Genomic DNA, 24,251 nt, shown 5'->3' with positions numbered 1-24,251 from the left:
CCAGTTGTTTCCATGCTGCTAAGAGATTTAGAACTAGATGGGATCTTACAAACCCCATCTGAAGAAATGAGGCTCATAAAGCTCAAGTCACCTGCCCAAGGTCACACAGTAAGTGACAGAGGTGGGCTTCCAATTCACATTCTCAGAATCCAAATACATACCCACACTGCACGAAATGGGGGCTCTCAACACCTGCTAAATTTTAGAGTCCAATCACTACCTACTTTTTTTTTAGATTTTCATGTTAGTCATGTTGTAAAGAAAAATTAGAACCAATAAGAGGAACCACAAGAAAGAAGAAATAAGAGAGAAAGAGAGAGAGAGAGAGAGAGAGAGAGAGAGAGAATAGTATGCTCTGCACTGCTTTCAGGCTCTGTAGTTCTTTTTCTGGATGTTGATAGCATTTTCCATCATCAGTCTTTTGGAGTTGTCTTAGATCCTTGCATTGCTAAGAAGAGCTAAGTCTATCAAAGTTAGCTATCCTACAATGTTGCTGTTACTGTACAATGTTCTCCTGGTTCTGCTCACTTCACTCAGCATCAGTTCATATAAGTCTTTCCAGGTTTTTCTGAAGTCGGCTTGCTCATCACTTCTTATGGAGCAATAGTATTCCATTACATTCATAGACCACAACTTGTTCAGCCATTCCCCAGTTGATGGGCATCCCTCAATTTCCAATTCTCGGCCACCACAAAAAGAGCTGCTACAAGTATTTTTATACATGTGGGTCCCTTTCCCACTTGTGTGATCTCTTTGGGATACAGACCCAGAAGTGATATTGCTGGGTCAAAAGGTATGCACAGTTTTATAGCCCTTTGGGCATAGCTCCAAATTGCTCTCCAGAATGGTTGGATCCGTTCTCAACTCCACCAACAATGCATTAGTGCCTATCTACTTTTCAAGATTTAGTCAAAATGCGACCTCCTCTAACTGTTATGTCCTGCCCCCCACCTCCAGTTTCTCCTTCTTGCCCCAGCTCACCCCACTGTCTGTACTCCCATCTCCACGACCCCTTTTTTATGTTTATGTTTATGTTTATGTTCCCTTCTCCATGGAAATAATCCTGCCTCAGCTTGTCCCACTGTTTGTGTCCCCATCTCCACGCAAATCTAATTGTGTTCTTTCCCTTTAAGTACATTTTCTCTTCCCTTGCTCACTGCTGTTTGATTTGAGTAATTACTCTGAACAGTCGCGCCCTTCAATAAATCCACATCTAAATTTATATCCGGGTCTCGCTCGCTTTTTTTCGGCACAACATAGCAAACCTTCCCTCATCCCCTCATAGGGAAGTGAATGCTCCTTCTTTTGAGCTTCTATATGCATTTCTATTATAGGGCTTTCATATTCTACTTTATCTCCTGCACTAGATTGTAACCTCTATGAGGTTTATGTGAAGTAGTAGAAGAAATAAATAAATAAGATAATGGACCTGGATTCTGGAGAGATGTGGTTTTGTGTCCCAGCTTTGACACTTGCAAACTGTGTAACCTCACTTCTCTCTGTGCTTCAGTTTCCTTATTTGTAAAATTGGAAATAACCACACATGCATTACCTACCTAACAGGGTTCTTACATAAAAACATGAATTGCCAATACTACTTTGTAAAGACCTCCCCTCAACTTTCCATCCCCCTCAGGGCTTAGCCTATGTCTTATATAGATGGTAGTCTTTCAATGAGACTTTTTTTTTGAAACTGTATCTCTGTAACTCACCCAGGCTGAAAGTGCAGTGATCATTCATGGGTCCAATACCAATACTGATTGGCACAGAAGCTTCAGCCTGCTTCATTTTTTCTGACCTGTGCTTCATCATGGCCCTTGAATCAACATTTTTTAGTACCTAACTTAGTGTGGCACTGGGTCAACTTTAGCCCTACAACAGCTCAGAAGCCCTGAACTGCAGTGATCCACCAGCCTCAGTTTACCCAGCACTAGGGTCTATAGGTGTGAGCCACCACACCCAGGTCAATAAAACACTTGTTGAGTGAATTGACATCCATGGTGATAAGAGTTCCTCAGCTGCCAAAAAAAAACTAACAACAAAAAACCGAGGCCTCCTTCCTCTTGTTGTTGCTCAGTCATTTCAGTTGTTTCTGGTTCTTTGTGACCTCATTTGGGGTTTTCTTGGCAGAGATACTGGAGTGGTTTACCATTTTCTACTTCTGCTCATTTGACAGATGAGGAAACTGAGGCAAACAGGGTTAAGTGACTGGCCCAGGGTCACATGGCTAGGAAGTGTCTGAGGGCCGGATTTGAACTCAGCAAGAGGAGTCCTCCTAATTCCAAACCCAGTGCTCTATGCACTGAAGCACCGTAACTTTTCTCAATGGCATTGCCCAAAAGTTCTTAACTGTGGTCCTCTATGAGTCAGGTGCAGTCCCTTTGATTCCCAGGGTAAGCCTCCCTTAGTTGCCAGTTTCTTGCTATTAGGAGTACAAAGAGTCTAAACTGGAGGCCAGAGTGAATGTACTTCCCACATCACGTGCCATTTATTCCCCCCATGGACTGAATCCTAGTTCTGGCCCCAGAGCATTGTTTATGCCAATGACCTCAAACCATCTGCCTCACGTTTGTATAGAGTCTGAAGGGGTTCTCCTAGGTTAGAACTGCACAACTTGGCAGTAGGTAGGGGCCAAAATTAAAACAGGTAAACTTTGGGCCACAGATAGGTTTTGAGTGGCTCACTTTCGAAGTAAAGATATAATTAATGATTAAACTATTTTGCAAATAAACCATATTTTGGAAAAGGGAAATTCCAATTAATATCAATTAATTACACTGATTAAGATTTTTATCATGAAGTCACATCAATCTTTAAAAAAATTTTTTTTCTAAGTGCTACAAGTTTTAAGACGTTTTTCAGGTTGTTTTTTTTTTTTACTGTTTACATTTAGTTAATGGGACATATAACAGTTTTTGTCATAAATCAGTATATCATACTTCAGAATCATGTTTGAAAGTGATTTCTTTAGAAATCTGAAAACTAACCTTAGTGGCCACTCTATTTTCTGAGTTTACTTTCTTGAAATACCGTTGTTCCCCAGTAAGAATTTTCAACAATCAGTACGTTTTAATTTTTCACTGGTATCCAATTTGCTTGAGTCAGGATGTTTTGATTCAAAATGACAATGAAGATTGTATTCTTTCAGAACCGGCTGTCACTTCTTACCAAACACTGCCCAATATTTTGTCTCTCATGTAAGTGAACAACTATCTATTTGTAAGACTCTATGTTCTGATTTTATCTTGTTTCTTTTTATCACACATTTTATAGTCACCCCAGAAACTTGAATGTTAGAACCAAATAATCTCCACGGCAACTGCTCACATACAAAAAAATACCTAACTGAGTGTCTGACCTTCGCAAGAGCGCCAGACACTCATGTAACTTGGAGAGTGGCCATGAAGAGAGGGAGGGGTAGGATCCCTTACATTGTTCAATGCCAGTAACAACCAAAAACACAGGGAAAAGATACAACTTTCGCTCCTCTTAGACTAGAGACAGACTGATGATGGTTGGTTACAGTGACAAACAGGAGAGAACTGACAGTGGCAACCCACCCACCAAGTTACATGATGGGCACAATAGTGACTAGTGGAAGGCAGGTTAAGTGGGCATGGACAAAGCACTCATTACACCTTTACTTTCTTTTACATCCTTTACATTTTTCTTGGACTGCCTGAAATCCTTTGGTAGGCCTCAAGCAGCCCGCAGCCCATGTTGTGCAGGCCTGTCCTAGGTGATAAAAGAGTGATAGACATTCTCCAGAAGTTGATAGAAAGCTGGCTCTTAGGTCCATAGAGAGCAGGGAGATGTTGGGAGCATGAATAGCAATGGGAGCCTAGGAGGAGAAAGAGGGAATTTAATAGAAGCTAAAAGAATTGAGTCCTGCTTACGATGGATGAGAGTGTATTGGTATGTCCAGGCATGGCTTCCCTATAGCTTGTGCATGAGCCCTGATGGTATTCTTGAAGGATTAGGTATGTTTCTGGGGCTGAATCTTTGAATTAGGGAGTGAGTGTAAGCTTTAAGGCTGTGTTGATGAGAGAGAGAGACAGAGAGACAGAGAGAGACAAAGAGAGAGAGAGAGAGAGAGAGAGAGAGAGAGAGAGAGAGAGAGAGAGAGAGTCTGCCTCCCCAAACTGATGCCCGACCCACAAAAGATTCTGTATCTGGGGAAGCAAGTAAGAATGCTAATAGATTCTATATCTGAACAGCAGAGTTCTCAATGCCCCAGTAGTCTTTGCACAGAAAAAAAGAGCACTTGGGGCTGGGGTGGGGGGGGGGAGGTCTCAGGATATCCAGTACTTGAAGCATGATTAAATTTACTATGTGTGTAAGTGCTTCCATAGTGTTTATTTTAAGTTGTAGAACTTCATTCTAAATGAACAGAGGCCTGAAAAAACAATATACCAATATAGTATATATTGTCAGACTTCATTGATGTGTGGGTGAGTTTTCCTAAACTGATTTATTTTCCTTTCTTTTTTTTATCCTTTATTTGATGGGATGGTTTTCTTAGGGAGAGAGAGAGAGAGAGAGAGAGAGAGAGAGAGAGAGAGAGAGAGAGAGAGAAAGGGTTTATTAGGAAATAAAGGTAATATAAAAATAGCAATAAATTTAAAAACACACACACCATACACCACAAAGATATTATTAATTTAATCAGCTTTGCATTTGTTGGCATCATTAGTTTTGTACTCTTCTAACATTTTATTTTTAGTATCTAGAGATAGGCTTCAGCTATTCACTATGACGTTGACCCTGTGCTATTAATGATAATATGGCTAAAATCTTTATACTCTTTATTTCATAGTCATTGATATAGAGCTCAAAGGGACCATAATCCATGCCCTTCATTTTACAGATGAGGAAAGTGAAGGCCAGGGACAAGTTGCAAGCATCAGAGGGAGGATTTGAATCCACATCTTCTGATTCATGAGCTGAATCTCTTTCCATTCCCTAATTGGCCTACCCTTGGCCATTAAAACTGTAGAATCTTCCTCACAGTAGTCACATAGTGGTCATCTGGTGGGGGTTTCCTCTGACTACCAGGCTGAAGGAATTTCTTAATTGTAGGGATGTTGCTGATTCTTGTTTTAAATGCCTAATTAAACAGGAAAAAAAACATAATTAGAAGGCAGATCAAAACTCTACCTAAATGCACACTGGCTCCCTGACCCACAATACTGACAGAAATATCGGACATGTGTGGACTGAGACATTGTGTGAGGAGGAAAAAGAAGGAGCTAAATCAGCTTCTACATGGAGATCAGTTTATCTGATTCAAAAAAATCCCTACTCACAGATGCCAAGAATAAAACAGGGTTGTGGGTACAACAAAGGAAAGCCAAGTTTCAATGCTGGGTAAAGGCAGAGGGAAAGGTCAGAGCACAGTCAGTCAACAAGGGCTTAGTATGTACTTCCTATGCATCAGGCACTGTGCTAAGCAATAGAGATACCAAAAAAAAAAAAAAAGTAAAAAATCTGCCCCACCTTCAAAGAGCGCACATCCTAATAGGGAAGAGAGTAGGTAGGCAACTATGTACATGCAAGATATATAGTAATAATCATTTTTGTTGTGCAGTCATGTCTGACTCTTTGTGACCCCATTTAGGGTTTTCTTGGCAGGAGATCTTGAAGTGGTTTGCCATTTCCTTCTCCTGTTCATTTTACAGATGGGGAAACTGAGGCAGAAAGGGATCAGTGACTTGCCCAGGGTCACACAGATAATAAGTATCTGAGGCCAGATTTGAACTCAGAAAGAGGTGTCTTTCTGACTCTAGGCCCTGGTATTTTATCCACTGTACCACCTAGTTGCCCAATAATAATAGCATCCAACATAATGCCTCCTATATGCCAGGAACTTTAAAAATATTGTCTACAGTTTGCAGAAATGTTATCTCCATTTTACATATGAGAAAACTGGAGGTAAACAGAGGTTAAGTGACTTGCCCAGGGTCATACAACTAGCATCTGAGGTCACACCTGAACTCAATCTCCCTGACTCCAGGTCCAGTGCACTGGACATAGCCACCCCACTATTTTATACCAAGTGGATAAAAGGTACTCTCAGAGGAAACATACTAGGAAGGGGAGGGGAGGTGAAGGGGACTTTTAAAGGCCACCTTCAACAGGTCAGATTTGATATAAGTATTGGAGAAAGTCAGGGACTAGGGTAGCCAACGGATAGAAGTGGGGGAGGAAAAAAAGCATTCTAGGCCTGGGAGACAGCCAGGATAAAGGCACAGAGTCTAGAAACAGAATAACATGTATTTCCAAGCAGACCACTATAGCTGGAGAATAAATAGGTGTGGAGGAATAGGTCACTGCTATGAAGGGAGCTATGAGACTGGCACCCTAGGCAGCCAGTGGACAGCATGGGATACTTGGCATGATGTAGAAAGGGGTGGGAGTGAGATGCCTTTGGTAAGAGCAGTACTGAAGATAATCTTTGTAGAAAAAAATTATTTTTTTTTTGCCTAGGGTCAGTCCTTGCTTCTAGTCAAAAAATAAAACAAAACCCTTGCAAATTGCTAAACAGTCAAACTAGAAGCCCAGAGGATTTAATCTTTTCCCTATCCAGAAGACGTCTCCAAATTAGACATGTTGGGCAAGCAAAAGAACAAAACTAAATAGAAACACCCAGCTGGTCTCCTTAAATTTCTTTTGGATACCACATGGAGCCCTAGGGGTTAGCTTGGATGTATCATTTCTATTTCAATCTTTGTTCCTGCCATTTCTTTCAGGTGTATGTGGGGAGATGGGTTTCCTCCTTTTCCCCTCCTTCCCCCAAGCTTAACCAGTTACCTGTAGCAGTGGAAACTCAGAGAGCGCAGTAGCACATAATTCTTCTACCATCAAAACAACTTCCAGCAGGTGAATGTCGGCCCAACTAAATTTGTTGCCAACCAGATAATCCTGTCCAGGGTTTTTCAAAACCTGTAGAAGAGGGGAAAAACAACAAAAGGATGTTGGATCAAAGTAAGCCCTATCTGACCTTGGCTCAGTACACACTAAAGTATGGAATCATTTACCAGCCTGGATTGTAGTCGTTTGTGTATGCTGCTTTGGGCCGCTAGGTGGCCTAGCAGACAGAATGATGGGCCTGGAGTCAGGAAGACTTATAGTCCTGAGTTCAAATTTGGCCTCCAATATTTACTATTGTGATCCTGGGCAAGGCACTTAACTCTGTTTGCCATTTCTTTCTCCAGATCATTATACAGATGAGGAAACTGAGGCAAACAATGTGAAGTGACTTGCCCAGGATCACACAGCTTTGCAGTGAATGAGGTCACATTTGAACTCAGATCTTCATTACTTGAGGCCCAGTGTTCTATCTACTTCAACACCTAGCTTTCCTTGAAACATGTTACATACTTTCAAACTCCTAAACCCATTTAAACAGTTCTGTCTAAAGTATTAAATTCCTTTTAGGTTAATTTCATAAACATCCTTCACCCTTAAAGCTTTTTGACGGCCTTTGGCTGAAGGGCATAAAGTTCTCCTCTGATATGGCCTCCTCCTTTGAGACAATCTACAAATACTCTCTTTTGGGACAACATTTAATTTAATCCAATCCAATCCAACAAACAGTTCTAAGTGCACACTCTAGTTAAAGCCTCACTCTAGATATAAAGACAGAAACAAAATAGCCCTTGTGTCCAAGGAATTTGCATTCTCCTGGGGGGACACAATATGAACACAAATAAGGTTGAAAAGTCGTTGCAAAGTAAAATTCAAAAGGAAGGGCCTCAATAAGAGGAGGGGCAAGGGTTACAAATGGCCTGCTGTAGAAAAGGGCTCCTGAATTATGCTTTAAGGGAAGCCGGGGATTTTTTGAGGCCAAAGTGAGTAGGGAAATGCATTCCAGGCCCTGGTGGACCTATGCCAAAGCATGGAATTAGAAACTACAATGTTGCATAAAGGGAACAACTCTCAGGCCAGTCTCTCTGGAACAAAGAGTAGGTTCAAGACTAGAAAAGAGAAAAAGGAATTTTTCATTTTTTTAAATTTATGGACTAAAACAAGCATTTCCATAATATAGATGATTTAGGAAAAAGGAAAAGAATCTATATGTTCTAAAATGTTTAGAACAGCTCTCTTTGGGGTGGCAAAGTACTAGAATTTGTCGTGTTAGAGCATGTGAAATCCTTAGCTTACAAAGATTTACCTTTTCAAAGACAGGGAAATATCGATTTTTGGCTTTCTCCAGGATAAATTTAATCTCCTTCTCCTTTTCTTCAGGTGGCTTGAAAAAATGCGCCATAATCAAAACCATCAGGTCTGAGATGCCATTTGTATACATGTTAATCCTGAAAGCAGAGCATTTTAAGTTTCACTCAAAGCTATCCTTTTGGAACAGTTAATTTCTATACCAGTCTTTTCTATGCTATTTAGGTCATAGGCTCATAGATTTAGAGCTGCCAAAGACCTTAGGTTCAGTCCAACCCCTGCATTTTACAGATGAGGAAACTGAGACACAGAGAAGTAAAATGACCTGGCCAGAGTCACACAGATAGGGATTGTCCGAAGATTCAAACCCCAGTCATGCCTGGCACATAGTAGGTACTTGTTCCCTGTTTTCTCAGCCATCATTTTTTTTTATCTCTTGCATTTAGGAGCTATGAAACTGTGCTTGATTTGAGCCAGACTTACAAGTGGGCTTTGGCAATGGTGGTGAGATTTCAAGGGTGCTTAGGAGTGACCCATGTCCACCAAATACCTTTTGCAACTGGCTTGCTGATGCCTATAATTCTACATCATCTTATTCCGAGTAATATAATAGAAAGATAATTCATTCTAAGACAATCAGAAACACGGGCATGCATAGAACAAAGGCTAGGTACACCTGTGCATGCTGGCTCAGCTTGGAGAGATCACCACCATCATGGTCTAAAGACTAGGGCACACAACTTGTAGTCAAGAAAGACCTGAGTTCAAATCCTTCCTCAATCACAATTCTGTAAGCCTTTTTACTCCCCCAGGCTCAGTTTCATCTGTAAAATGCGAGTAATAATAGCACAAACCTCACAGAATTGTCATGATCAAATAAGCTAATGCCAATAAAGGGCTTTGGAAACCTTAAAGTGACATAAAAAGGCTATTACTAACACCACAATTATTATGGGATTTTTAAATTAATTTTTGTTGGGGAGGGGATTTCTTTTAGCTGGGAGGGTATCGAGCTGGCTGAAATCCAACCCATGGATGTGAAAACTTATTTAAGGCCTCAGATTAGCAGCCAAAAAGTGAATCAAGGCTTCCCAAGTAATTTGACTTGCCTTGAGAAACGATTCATCTGATGCTGCCTCTGTAGGCATGTAAATGTCCCCTCTCAACCACCCTATCCTGAACCTTCTAAATATAACCTGTAACTTGACTTAGTTTACGTATAGAATCTATTTAACTAGGCTTGTTTCTTTAGGGGATATATGAGATTACGATTCTGTTTAAGTTTGTTCAACTTTAATGACATCAATGAAGGCATGAGATTATAAATCTGTCTTAATTTTTATGGCCTAAAAGAATGCACAAGATTATAACATGTAAAAGAATTATTTCTCTGTCACTCTGATGTAATTTGGTCTACTAAAAGCCTCTTTATAATCCTGATTATTTTTCTACCTCCTGAGCCTGTGCTTAAGCATAATAAAACCTAGGGAATGGCAAAACAAATTATGATATATGAATGTAATGAAGTACTCTGGTAAAGTAAATAAAGATGAAAGAAATAGGTTCAGAAAAACCTGAGAAGACTTATAGGAACTGACTCAGAGTGAGGTGAGCAGAACCAGAAGAACAATTTCTCAATAATCACTGCACAGTAAAGAAAACAACTTTGAAAGTCTCCTGAATTCTGCTCAATGCATCAACCATGATTCCAGAAGATCAGTGATGAAGAATGATACCCACACCTCCTGACAAAGATGCAATAGTCTAAAGATTCAGAATAAGTCACATTTTGAGGCATGGCCATTGTAGGAATTTGTTTTGCTTGACTATGCATATTTGTTACAAGGGTTTTATTTTTCTTTGAGGGTGAAGGATGGGGAGGGTGGAGTAAGAAAACAATGAATGCTTTTTAATTGAAAAAATTAATTTAAAAAATTTCCCTAGGGTCAGTCTAGTCTGTCATTACCTAACCCACCCTCATTCTCTTCTAATCAATCTACCCTCAGGTTGGCCTTTTCCCAAAGGCTGTAACATCAGAATAGGTTCTCTATTAGGGGGAACTTATATTGTGCCAAAATCAAGGAAGAGCAGAGCTGATACTGTACAATGCTGTTTCTTTCAGGTCCTTCCCATACAGGTTGTATTTAGCAGCCAGGTAGCTAAGAATGGCTCGACTTTGGGTGAGTTTCATTCCATCAATTTCAACCAAAGGCACTTGTTGAAAGAGCAGAGATCCATCTGTGTGATGAAAACAGGTAGGTTCATTAAGTCTCTTTTCATGGCTGTAGTAACTCCTAATGAAATACATTGTCTTTGTCTGGCCTAAATATCACTACTTAGGATTTTCTATAGAGTAAGAATCTGCTATGATTCTCCTGCAGAACACAGTTATTTCATTGCCTTTCATTACCGGCACCTGGATGAATAAACGCTGTAGTTAAAGAAATGTTGTACATGATTTATATGGAAACACGTTTTGCATGACTGCATGTATACAATCTATATCAAATTGCTTGCCTTCTCAATAAGGCATAAGGGAAGGGAGGTTGGAAGGGAATTTGGAACTCAAAATTTTAAAAAAAAGAATGTTAAAAATTGTTTTTGAATGTGACTGGGGAAAAATAAAATAGAAAATAAATTTTTTAAAAATAAAAATTCTTTTAAAAAATAATGTTGCAAAAATGGGTTTCTATTCATGTTAATTGTTACACATTGTTTACAACAAGAATAATGACCTGACCAAGGGTAGAAGCCAGAAGTCACCAATGTGTCTTCAGGAATGTGTTGATGCTTTTTCTTCTTCTTTTTCTCTTTTAATATTTATTTTTTACTAAATTAATATTTTTTATTTTTAGTTTACAACACTCAGTTCCGCATGATTTTGAGTTCCAGATTTTCTTCCTCCCCCTCCCCCTCTCCTCCCCCAGATGTCATGGTATTCGATATATCTTCTACATATAACTTCACATTAAACTTATTTACACAGTACTCAAGTTGTAAAGAAGAATTATGACCAATGCAATGAATCATGAGGAAAAGAAATAAAACCAAAAAAAACCCCCAAAAACAAAAGAGAAAAAAAAAATAGAAAAAAAAGGAGAGCAAACAGTTTGCCTCAATCTGCACTCAGACTCCACAGTTCTTTCTCTGGATGTAGACAACTCTCTCCATCGTGAGTCCTTTGGAGTTGTCTTTGAACCTTGTATTCCTGAGAAGTGCCAAGTCTATCAAGGTTAGTCATCACAGAATCAATATGTCTGTGGTTGTGTATAATGTTCTCCTGGTTCTGCTCCACTCACTCAGCATTGTATCATGTAGGTTTTTCCATATTATTAGGAAGTCTGTATCTTCCCCATTTCTTATAGCACAATAGTATTCCATTACCTTAATAAACCACAACTTGTTCAGACATTCTCCAATTGATGGGCACCCCTTGATTTCCAATTCTTTGCTACTACAAAAAGAGCCACTATAAATATTTTTCTACATATGGGTCCTTTATCCACTTGTGTGATCTCTTTGGGATACAGCCCTAGAAGGGATATTGCTGGGTCAAAGGGTATGAACATTTTTATAGCCCTTTGGGCATAGTTCCAAATTGCTCAACAGAATGACTGGATCAGTTCACAACTCCACCAGCAATGTAACAGTGTTCAAATTTTTCCACATCCTCTCCAGCATTTATCATTTTCCTGTTCTGTTATTTTAGCCAATCTGACAGGCGAGTTGATTTGCATTTCTCTGATCAGTAGTGATTTGGAGCATTTTTTCATATGCCTATAGATATCTTTAATTTCTTTCCCTGAAAACTACCTGTTCATATCTTTTGACCATTTGTCAATTGGGGAATGACTTGTATTCCTATGAATTTGGCTCAGTTCCCTGTATATTTTAGAGAGGAGGCCTTTATCAGAGACCCTGGTTGTAAAGATTTTCTCCTAATTTTCAGCTTCCCTCCTAATCTTTGTTGCAATGGCTTTGTTTATACAAAAACTTTTCAATTTAACATATTCAAAATTATCCATTTTGCATTTTGTAATGCTATCTCTTGTTGTGTCATGAATTCTTTTCTTTCCCATAAATCTGATAGGTAAACTATTCCTTGCTCTCCCAAATTGCTTATAGTATCAGCCTTTATTCCTAAATTATGAACCCATTTTGACTTTACTTTGGTATATGGTGTAAGATATTAGTCTATGCTCTACCATTTTCCAATTTTCCCAGCAGTTTTTGTGAAATAGTGAATTCTTAGTTAAGAAGCTGGATTCTTTGGGTTTATCAAAGAGCAGATTGCTATAATCGTTGACTGCTGCATCTTGTACACCTAACCTATTCCACTGATGCACCACTCTGTTTCTTAGCCAGTACCAAGTAGTTTTGATGACTGCTGCTTTATAGTACAGCTTAATATCTGGTCTGGCTAGGCCACCTTCCCTAGCATTTCTTTTCATTAATTCCCTAGATATTCTAGACCTCTTGTTCTTCCAGATGACTTTTGTTACTATTTTATCCAGCTCTGTAAAATATTTTTTGGTAGTTTGATTCATATGGCACTGATTAAGCAAATTAATTTAGGTAAAATTGTCATTTTTTCATATTAGCTCAGCCTAACCATGAGCAATTGATGTTTTTCCATTTATTAAGATCTGACTTTATTTGTGTGAAAATTGTTTCATAATTATGTTCATGTAGGCCCTAGGTTTGTCTTGGCAGGTAGGCTCCCAAATATTTTATCGTGTCAACAGTAACTTTAAATGGAATTTCTCTTTCTATCTCTTGCTGTTGGGCTTTGTCAGTAATGTATAGGAATGCCGAGGATTTATGTGGGTTTATTTTATATCCTGCAACTTTGCTAAGGTTGTTTATTATTTCAAGTAGTGTTTTACTTGATTCTCTAAGTAAATCATATCATCTACAAAAACTGATAATTTAGTTTCTTCTTTTCCTATTCTAATTCCTGCAATTTCTTTTTCTTCTATTGCTATAGCCAACATTTCTAGTACCAAATTGAATAGTAGGGGTGATAATGGACATCTTTGTTTCACCCCTGATCTTATTGGGAATGCACCTAGCTTATCCCCATTACAAATAATGCTTGTTGATGGTTTTAGGTAGATGCTATTTAGAATTTTAAGGAAGGTTCCATTTATTCCTATGCTTTCTAGTGTTTTTAACAGAAATGGGTGTTGTATTTTGTCAAAGGCTTTTTCTGCATCTATTGAGATGATCATGTGGTTTCTGCTAGTTTTGTTGTTGATATGATCAATTATGCTGATAGTTTTCCTCATATTGAACCAGCCTTGCATTCCTGGAATAAATCCTACCTGGTCATAGTGTATTATTCTCATGATAAGTTGCTGCATTCTTTTTTCTGATATTTTATTTAAAAATTTTGCATCAATATTCATTAGTGAAATTGGTCTATAACCTTCTTCCTCTGTTTTGTCACTTCCTGGTTTGGGTATTATTTGTGTCATAAAAAGAACTTGGTAGGACTCCTTCTTCACCTATTTTTGCAAATAGTCTATAAAGCATAGGAATTAATTGTTCATTAAATGTTTGATAGAATTCACATGTAAAACCCATCTGGTCCTGGAGATTTTTTCTAGGGAGCTGATCCTTTTTTTTTTCAAGTTGTAAAGACCAATAAATTTCTCAAGAGAAAAAAATAGAAAGAGCTCCAGGTAAGGTGTTAGCTCACCTGGGGCCTTTCTGCTCTGCCATTAAACTGGCTATCTGAACTTGGCCACAGCTCTTAAACTAGGGTTCACAAAATTGTTTTTAAAATTATTTTAATAATTATGTTTCAATATAATTGGCTTCCTTTGTAATCTTAGGTATTTTATTTTATGCATTGAAAAACATAATTCTGGGAAGGAGTCCATAGGCTTCACCAGTCTACCAAAAGGGTCCATCACACATGAAAAAAACACATTAAAAATCCCTGGTTTGTTGCTGTTTTTCAGTTGTTCAGTTATGTCCACCTTGTTGTGACCCCATGGATCACAGCACATCAAAGCCTTATATACTCCAATATTTCTCAAAGTCTGTCTAAGAACCCTTAGTTTAGATAATCTCTAAAACTGCTTCCAGCTCTATCAATCTATGAATTTGCAGCCTGCAGAAAGAACACTCCAGTCAAAAGACCTAGGTTCAAATCTTGCTTCTGATGTTTATTGCCTGTGTGATCCTGAGAAAGTCATTTAAGCTCTTGGGATCTCACTTTCCTCATTTCTAAAATTAATAGAGCTGAAATAGCCTCTGAGGTCCCTCCCAGATCTCAATCTGGGATGCTACCATAGCAAAGGGGTGTTGAAATTACCACCCTCTTGTGTCTCCACACAACAATACCATCTTAGGCCTTGGAAAAGGCATATCACTTTTAATATATTTAGTATAATTCAATTTAACATGGTGGTCATGCTTATGTGTCCCATCTCAAATGTCAGACTCTGATTAAAAGGAAATGAGGAGCTAGAATGGGAGATGGAAACATTAGGGAGAACGGAGGGGAAAACAAAGGTTTCTCTGGTGGTATCTCTGCATTCAATTCAACAAATTAAGTTCCTACAAGATGGAAGTGTGCTTTGTGGATAGAGGGCAAACCTTGCAAGAAGGAAGGATTGCCCTGAAACATACAAGGTGTATGACCTTGTGGAAAAGTAACAACCTCTTAGCATCTCCCATTAGAACAGGAATCCTTAATCTTTTTTTGTGACACGGATGCCTTTGGCAGTGTGGCAAAGCCTATGTCTTTTTCTCAAAGTAATTTTTTTAAAATTCATAAAATTAAATATATAGGATAGCAAAAAAACAAAAAAACAAAAAAAACCCAGGGCACCTAAGTAGCACAATGGATGGAGCATTGGACTTGGAATCAGGAAGACTCATCTTCGTGAGTTCAAATCTGGCCTCTGAAACCTACTAGCTGTGTGACTCTGGGAAAGCCACCTAACTCCGTTTGCCTCAGTTCCCTCATCAGTAAAATGAGCTGGAGAAGGAAATGGCAAACCACTCCATTACCTCTGCTAAGAAATCACCAAATGGGGTCCTGAAGATCTGGACAGGACTGAAACGACTCAACAACAGTAACAAAACAAACCTTAAAAACATTAAATAAGTGTATGCAGGTTTTTGATGGTGTTCTCAGAGAGACGGGGCACAAACCTGTCCACAAGCAATGGAGAATACTGAGAAAGGAGCAGTATGTGAGGCAGAAAAATAATACCTCCCACTAACATGTACTTCAAATACATTATCTCACTTTGATTAGTCAACCCTGTAAGCAGGCAGCAATTATTATGCTTCAGATGAGGAGAGATCCCTCCTTGCCCACCACAGGACCTCAGATACTGATCTGTTGGAAGTGAATCAACCTGAAGGAGGCCAGCAGGTTCAAACAATTGTCATGCATTAACCCAGTCTTCTATATTTTCATAGGATACAGTCTTATACGTAGAGTTTCCAGATCAACTATTTTAGCAGAACTAACTCAGCAGTTCATTCAGTGTTTCTTCCCCCAGGAGCTAGCTAGATCAGGGCTGCCCAAAAATGCGCCCCCACCCACCTACCCAGTGCCATTTACGTGGCCCGCCTACAAGCATAGAAATTTACATAAATGCTTTATAAACTAAGGCCAGCAACCACAGAGCTCTCACTAAAATATATAATCTAAAATATATTGTCTATTGTTTCAATAAAACCTGAGGTTGGACAGCCCCGAGTAGACTCTGAGTTTTATTGACTGACTAAACTAATCAATTATTCTATCACCACATTGTTGCTGTTGAATCGTTTCAGTCACGTCTAACACTTCCTGACCCCACGGGAGGCTTTCTTGGCAAAGATACTGGAGTCGTTTGCTGTTTCCTTCTTCACCTCATTTAACAGATGAGGAAACTGAGGCAGACAGGGTGAAGTGACCAGGGTGACATAGCTAGTAAGTGTCTGAGGCCGGATTTGAACTCAAGTTTTCCTGATGCCACGGCCAGCACTCTATCCGCTGTGCCACCCAGCAGCCCTATCATCATATAGTTTAGAGGGGCTTAACATACACGGTATAGAGTAGAAACCAGTATGCAGCTGCAGAGGGCCAGCTCTGAGAAAGTCCATTCTGGGATAAGATACAGGCCAGGTTTTCCCTGAGGCCTGCTCTTGCCCTTGGGCTGATAACTCGGCACCTGGGCTCTCCATACCCCATCCCCTCTCTGCATACAGTGCTGTTTAGGATGAAGGCTCTCCAAGCCTCCTTAGTATACACATACTTTGTCCAATACCCCCAAGGCAAACACGTGCTAAACACCACCTGTGGGCTATTAACACAATATTGTTTACGAACAAAGCACATGGAAGTCATGCAATGCAAATGTTTTTGTATGTGAACCTGTTGATTCTGCTTCCCTAAAAAAGTATATAAGCCCTGTCCCTCAGTTTAATAAACGGAGCTGTTCTTTACTCTTGACCTGGCCCGTGTTTTCTTTTAACTCTCTGTGGCATTCAGCCATCTCCGGCGCCACAGCCACTGGTGGCATGAAGGAACTAAGGTTGTGCTTTGGTTACCAATATCCTGGGTGCCTCAATTCTTGTTATCTACACTGACCCCTACATATACCTACAATTCCACTGATTATCTGCTCCCTCTCTCGGGTCCTGGTGTACCAAGCCTAAGGGTCTTATATCATAATAAATAAAGCACGGAAACTGGAGTCAGGATGACCTGAATTCAAATGTGGCCTGGGACAATTACTAGCTGTGTGACCCTAAACAAATAATTTAATCTCTCTGAGCCACAATTTCTACCTAGAAAATGGGGGCAAAAGTAGCACCTTCCTCAGAAGTTTACTTTGAGGACCAAATGAGGTAATGTATGTAAATTCCACTCTGCAAATTTTAAAATGATCTATAAATACTATTGCTGTTGTGCCCTTCTCCCAGTAGAGATGGGCTGCACCAAGACCACCTGACCTGGGGACCCATGCCAAGCTGCAGGTTAGTGTCCTGTCTGTGGCAAAGTCAGTTCTCCACCGGCCATATGGGTTGTTGCCAACCCCAAAAGGTAAACGCATTCCCAGTTCTCTCTAGCAGCTATGTCCTTCTGCTCTCCCTGGAGCCTTCCTTTGTTGAATAAAAGTGAAAAGATCATTCTATTTTAGTCAGAGACTGAGTTCAAATATTGACCCTGCTACTCATTACCTGTATGACCTTGGGCAAGTCACCTCCCTCCTATCTGGGCCTCATACAGGTAGTGGATAGAGTCTCAGATACTTACTAGTTGTGTGACCCTGGCCAAGTCATTTAACCTCTGTTTGCCTCAGTTTCTTCATCTGTAAGATGAAGATTGTAACATTGCTTACTGCCCAGGATGATAAAAGGACCCAGGACAGAGCCCTGGGGGCATCAAGGATCCTGGAATTCAAACCCAGTTCCTCTTATTGCAAATCTAGCACTATATGACACCATTATTTTGTGCTTTTAAAAAATGTATTGAATTTCTTTATTAAATCTCTTTTCTTTCTTTTAATATTTCTATCATTACCTACTAACTTCCCCCCATCCTCTAATATATAATTACGATGAAGGCACAGAAATACAAACAAGCTCATGGACTTGTTAGTGGGACACATAAACTGGACTGCTATAGTAATATGTTTGTTCCTCTAAAAGCCTGGGTCCATGCAATCCCACAGATCTGAAGTTACATGCCATTCCAAGTCAGGGAGAACTGAGTTAATAAGAGTAATGAATTGTAGCACAGAAGGCTCCATATTGATTTGATTGGCTGTGCAGGCTTGGGATGTCCTATGGCTAAAAGCTGGTAATCTGAGTGGCCTGGCAATAGCAAGGTCCGCCTACTGTTCCCCAGTGGCTGGACTTTCACAGTGACTCAGCACTGAGGACATCATTGCACATATGGGTCTTTTGTTCAAATAATCTCCTGAACTGGGAAGGCCATAATCCTTTTACCATAATCCTTGGCATGTGGCTATGGTCCTGGCACAGCTGGCCCAGTGCATTCATGGAAGGAAATCTGAGTGTAAGGTTGGTACGATTATGGTCTGGGCACATCAGGGTCTATCTATTCTAGTGGATGCCTTCCTTACAAATGGGGTGTGCCCATCTGGAGCAGATACTGAGATTGTGATTTTGTGACAAATAGATTGGAGACAGGCCAGGGTCCAGTGAAGCCTGGGTTTACAATTACCTTTTCTATAATAAGGGTCTAATGAGATCACAAAGTTTGAAAGGATCTTAAAGGCCTAACTCCCTCATTTTACAGACAAGGAAACTGAGGCCAAGAGAGGTTAAATGGCCTTCCTAAGGCTGCTCAGGTAGTACGTGGCTGAGCTGGGTTCTCTCTCCAGTGCTCTTTCTCCTGAACATGCTGGTAGTCAACAAACAAAGAGCACAGTGGAATCTCTTCTTCTCTTTACTTTTCAGTCAATTATGTGACTATAACAATGTGGTCTGACCACCTGTCATCTTCTGTTATCTTTATAAAAGATGCCCTCGACATAGCGCAGTCCTATAAAAATTTTTTAAAGAAAAATAAAAATGGGAAATGTGGTATAGTAGATAAGAGAGCTAGCCTCAGATTGAGGAAGTCCTAGGTTCAATTCCTACCTCTGACACATATAGGCTGCCTGAGTTGGGCAAATCATTTAAGCTCTCAGTGTCCAGCTCTCCCTCACTAAAATCCAATTCACTTGCACATCATGGCATCACTTACACGAAGTCATGGTCCTCTTTGAGAATGAAGGAAAAGCAACAGCCCTAGGCAATTCACTAAAGCAATGAATTGCAAAAATGATGCCAATCTGAATTAGCAGTTCACCATGTATCAATGACATCATAGGCCCAGGCCCCCCCAAAATTAGGTCTGTGGCTTGAATCACTGATATTTTCTTGGTGACTTTTTTGGGGGAGGGGAGAATAACAGTAACGACTGAAATATTTTCTAAGATTTCAGCATCCTCCTCTTTTCTTCATCATCTTCTTTATCATAACCATCATCATCATCTTTGCCTCCTCAGCACTTTGAGGGTGTCTTGCATGTAGGAGGCACTAAATACGTTAAATAAAAAGGTCAAAGGTATTTTCCATCTATATGAATGGGCAGTGATGTCCTCTGGCAAGGACCATGATCCAACCTCCTTTAAAACTAAGCCTTCCAAGAAGCAAAGTTACTGTGGCTGTTCTTTCTCAACAGCTGCAAAAGACCATGAACCAATTACACCACCAACTATCCCCCTGCATCTCCCGGCAAAACTATTAACCAAGACTCCCAAGATACAAGAACAGGATGGAACCCACAAGACTGAGGCTTCGTTTACATGGAGGATTTACGTATCAAATAGAAGCTCACTTTTTACATTAAGGTAGCACACAAAAAAGGTAGCTAGGTGGCACAGTGGTTAGAGTGCCAGGCCTGCAGTTAGGAAGACCCAAGTTCAAATGCAGCCTCAGACACTTGCTAGCTGTGTAAACCCTGGGCAAGTCACTTAACTGTTTGTCTCAGTTTCCTCATCTGTAAAATGAGCTGGAGAAGAAAATGGCAAACCACTCCAGGATCTTTGCCAAGAAAACTCCAAATGCAGCCACAAAGAATTGGACTGTACACAACTGAAAAACAAGTGAACAACCTATCACACAAAGAAAGGAAACACAACTCTTAAGCTCTTCTCAACAACAACACAAAAGTATTACCTATGCTGCCAAACTTTTCCCAGAGAACAGTCACCAGCCAGACGGGGACTGCTGACACTCATCTGGTGAAAGAAGAAAGCCCTGTCCTGGGATCCAGTTTGGAGACCTCTTCCCCATTCCAGGAGCCTGCTGCCCTGGTGTGTCCCACTAATGACACTTGCCAAAGGTTTTTTTTTTTAAGTTTTAAAAGCACTTTTATATTTGTTATCTTACTTGATCTTCAAATCAACAATTTCTCTAACATTGGAGGTGCAGAATGGTGTAGTGGATAGGACACTGAACTTGAAGCCAGAATACCAAACCTGGGTTTAGCTCCCCCCTCCAAAATTTACTTGCTGTGTGACTGACCCTAGCATTCTCAGTTAACCCCAGCGTGCCTCAGTTTACTCATCTGTAAAATGAGAGATTAGACTTGATGTCCTTGAAGGCCCCTTCCACCTGTAAGTCTTTAAAAGAAATAGGAACTAGACCTGCAATTTCATAACAAAAGAGAACTCCTGGGACCTCTTCCTACTGACACAGGTCAGCACTTTCTCTCCATTTTATAGTCTTGGTTGGTTTTGAACCTGGCTCTGAGGTTAGCTCTCTGTTCATTATGCCATGCCTCTCGATCCTTTAAAGCCCAACTCAAACACAACTTTATCCATGAAACCTTCTCTGTTCACTCCTGCCAGCAACCTTGTCCTTCAGACCTCACATAGCATTTTGTTTTCTACCTTTCTCATGCATTATCATAGAATTGTATATCATAAGATTATCTGATTTTGCATCTTATGTTTCTAGACTGTAGGTCTTTTCAATGCATGTGTTCTGTGCCTAGTATGGTACTTTGCACATGGCGGGCACTAATTAAATTTTGTTGGATAGATAAATGAATGAATTAATGAGTGAAGTGAATCAATGAATCCCTAACTCCTTTTATGCTGAGCCTTTTTAAAAAAAATAAGCGGTCATTTCCCACTAGGATTCTCTGTGTTTCTTTTTCTCCCTCGTGTGATCCTGACCTTTTCTATGCTGAACATCATTTCTATGCTGACCAGTCCTCCAGGCTCACCTGGCCTCAGGGGGATGACTATGAACAATCAATTATCTCTCCCAGCCCTGTGTGAGATTCGATTTTCAGACAGAAGATTCAAGATGCAAGGAGACTCTACAGTGCCAGAGGTGGGTAACCTGTGGCCTCGAGGCCACATGTGGTCCTCTAGGTCCTCAAGTGTGGCCCTTTGACTGAATACAAACTTCACAGAACAAATCCAAAAAGGAGGGGTCATACAGCTAGTAAGTGTCTGCAGCCAGATTTGAATTCAGAAAGATGAGTCTTCCTAACTCCTGCCCCTTCCTGACTCTATCCACTGCACCACCTAGCTGCCCAGCTCATATTCAGATGGGAACCATGGTCTTACCCAGGGGTGGGGAACCTGCGGCCTTGAGGCCATGTGTGGCCCTCTAGGTCCTCAAGCATGGCCCTTTGACTGGATATAGGAACTTCATAAGTTTGGATTCAGTCAAAGTTCCACACTTGGGACCACATGTGGCCTCATGGCCACAGGTTCCCCACCCCTGTCTTACACCATATCAATAAGCTCCAAATAGCTATGTGAGCTAAATATCAAAGGTTACATCACGAAAATTAAAGTAAAATGGGAGAACTAAATGAGTGATAGTAGAGGTCATAAAAGGCAAAATAGATAATTTTGGTTATATACAATTTTTTAAAATTTTGCACGAACAAAAGTAGTGCAACTACAATTAAAAAGGAATTAGATGGGAAAATAATTGCATCAAATGTTTCAGATAAAAATTTACCTATAAGATACAAAAAGAATTGACAAGAATATATAATTGAAAACATTCCCTAATAGATGAATAGATATGAATAATTTTAAAAGGATTACAGACCATCAACAACCATATAAATAAGTCTTCCAAATCACTAAATAAGAGAATATTAGAAGAACTTTGAGATTTCACCTCATGCCCACCAGTTTCACAAGGATGCTAAAGGATGGAAATAATGTGAGCAGGCACGTAAATGCTGTGAATCAGTCCAACCATTCTGGAGAACAATTTGGAATTATATGAGGAAAGTTACCAAATTGTTCATAACTTCGACCCAGTAAGCATCCATCTACCACAAAGTAATCAAAGACAGAAAGTGCAATCCAATACTCATAGTAGAACTTTTGATCTGGCAAGAAGCTGGAAGGAAAGTAGGTGCCTATCAGATTAGGAAAGGGCAGACAGGTGGCACAGTAGATAAGAGTGCCAAGCTTAGAATTAGGTAGATGCATCTTCCTGAGTTCAAATCTGGCCTCAGCCATTTAAGTTGTGTGACCCTGGGCAAGTCACTTAACCCTGTTTATCTAAGTTTCCTTAGCTATAAAATGAGCCGGAGAAGGAAATGACAAAACACTCCAGTGTCTCTACCAAGAAATCCCCAAATGGGGTCACAGAGTCAGACAACTGAAAAATGACTGAACATTGGAATGCAATAGAATATTCTACTGCGTTATAGAAAATGGTAAATACAAGAAATTCACAGAAATTTGAGTGGACTTGTATGAACTGATGCAGAGATAAAAATGAAAAAGAAAAAGAAGACAATGATACAAATGAAAAGAATGTTGAAAGACAACTGAACTCTAAGGCAATGACCAATCTTGACTCCAGAGGAGAGACGATGAAACATACCTCTTTTCTCTTGTAGAAAAATAGAAAGAGTATTGGATTGTGGAGTCAGAGGGATCTAGGTTTAAATACTGTCTGTCTCTCCCACTACCCGTTTGATCATAAACCCTCTTTGAGCCTCAGTACTCCATTGTAAAAGGAGAGATTGGATTAGATAAACTCTAAGGGACCTTCCAGCTCTAAACCTGTTATACTAAATTAAGGTAGGGAACTCTAGGAATAGAATATTGCATACAGAGTAAATGAAGTAACTATTCATTTTTACCTTGGATTCTACAGTGTAGGGATAGGGGAGATCAGGAGTGTGCCTTGTGTAAAAAAATAAAAGATAATAAAAGTTTTTTTTAACAAAGAACACTAGGCAGAATCTGAATATCAAAGTTTCAGTTTATCACTTATTAACTTTGTGACCTTAATCTTTCTGAAACCCCATTTCTTTGTCTATAAAATGGGGAAAGTAGAAAGGCAGCATGATGTAGTGATTAGAGTGCTTGACTAGGATTCAAGAAAACCTGGGTTCCAATTTCTATCTCAGATACTTGAGGGTTGTGTGACCCCTGACCAACCTCAGTTTCCTCGTCTATAAAAAGGGGATAATAGCGCCTCCCTCACAGGATTGTTGTGAGGAGCAAAGGAGATAACATATATAAAGCACTTCAAAAACCTGAAAGTGCTATATAAATGCTATGTATTTTTTTTCCTACCTCACAGTGTTGTAAAAATTAAATGAGAAAATGTAGGTAAAATGTTCTATAAATGTAAACTTTTTTTATTGGGTGACATGTTGACAACTACTAATGTCAGGAAGAAGTGTGCAATCCTCTTTTTTATTATACATTGTTATGGAAATGCTTGTTTTATTCCATAAACTAAAAATAAAATAAATAATTTTTTAAAAAGAGAGAAATAGAGCCTTGGTGTACTTTGGCTCTTGGTGTTAGCAGTCTGAAATCTCCATCTTTACCTATCTGCTTTTGCTTTGCAACAGCTGGCTACAACAGCTCATGAGTACTACGTCTATCTCTTCTTCAGCCTGCGCTCACAAATGAATCCATCTAAAAACAGCCTTCACAATGAAGAGAACCACAGGTGTAGTCAATGACATAGGGCAAGATGCTCCAAGGAGGAAGACGGTGACACGGGCACTTCCCAGGCTGTGTCCCCCAGGATGCTGAACAAAGTCCAAGTTGAAAGAATTACAAATAGAGCTAGGACCACTGGGAGAATAGGCAGTGGATCCTGCCTTTCTGTGTCAAAGTCCACAGTGTATTTGAGAAGCAGATAAAATACAGGAAGAATGGATGCTGCCAAAACAAAGGCAACTCCATCAAAAGCCTAGATAGAAGCCTAGATAATCAAACAGGGAAGTGACTGATGAAAATGATGACTCAGACTGATGACTGATTCCCATCAAAGAGCTCAGGATCAAAGGGCCAAAGACTAGGGATTGTTTCAAAAGTTAATAATTAAGGTATTAAAGAAGAAAGAGCCAACTTGGTTCAATAAGCATGTAGTCTATGTTGGAATCTTCACCCCCCACCCCTCGCCCACCCATTAGACAACCAAGGGAAAAGTGGGCAAAACTTTTGGGAAGAGGGACCAATACGTGGAATAGCCAAAGAGGTGAGATGGCAACCACTGGCCTTTCACCTTCCACAAAATCCCTTGTTTTAGACACTGAATTA

At 39.8% G+C, this 24,251-nt stretch overlaps 1 protein-coding gene across 4 annotated transcripts in view; it reads right to left on the bottom strand.

Annotated features, from left to right (window-relative positions):
• Positions 1 to 4,638: 4,638 nt before the first annotated feature.
• The window catches only part of LOC118856196 (glutathione S-transferase A4-like), a 30,452-nt gene continuing 10,839 nt past the window's right edge, over positions 4,639 to 24,251 (bottom strand). For all 4 annotated transcript variants that reach the window (XM_036766338.1, XM_036766342.1, XM_036766341.1 and 1 more), the window contains 4 exons: positions 10,281 to 10,413; positions 8,174 to 8,315; positions 6,811 to 6,942; positions 4,639 to 5,107 (listed from right to left, as the gene is read on the bottom strand). In XM_036766338.1, the coding sequence (XP_036622233.1) occupies positions 4,985 to 5,107; positions 6,811 to 6,942; positions 8,174 to 8,315; positions 10,281 to 10,413 (530 nt within the window). In that variant the 3' untranslated portion in view covers positions 4,639 to 4,984. The remainder of the gene's footprint in view (positions 5,108 to 6,810; positions 6,943 to 8,173; positions 8,316 to 10,280; positions 10,414 to 24,251) is intronic.

This window comes from Trichosurus vulpecula, chromosome 7 (genome assembly GCF_011100635.1).
Source record: "Trichosurus vulpecula isolate mTriVul1 chromosome 7, mTriVul1.pri, whole genome shotgun sequence".
NCBI classification, from domain to species: domain Eukaryota; kingdom Metazoa; phylum Chordata; class Mammalia; order Diprotodontia; family Phalangeridae; genus Trichosurus; species Trichosurus vulpecula.
The sequence above is the reverse complement of the archived record's forward strand: the minus strand, read 5'-3'. Positions and strand labels throughout refer to the sequence as shown.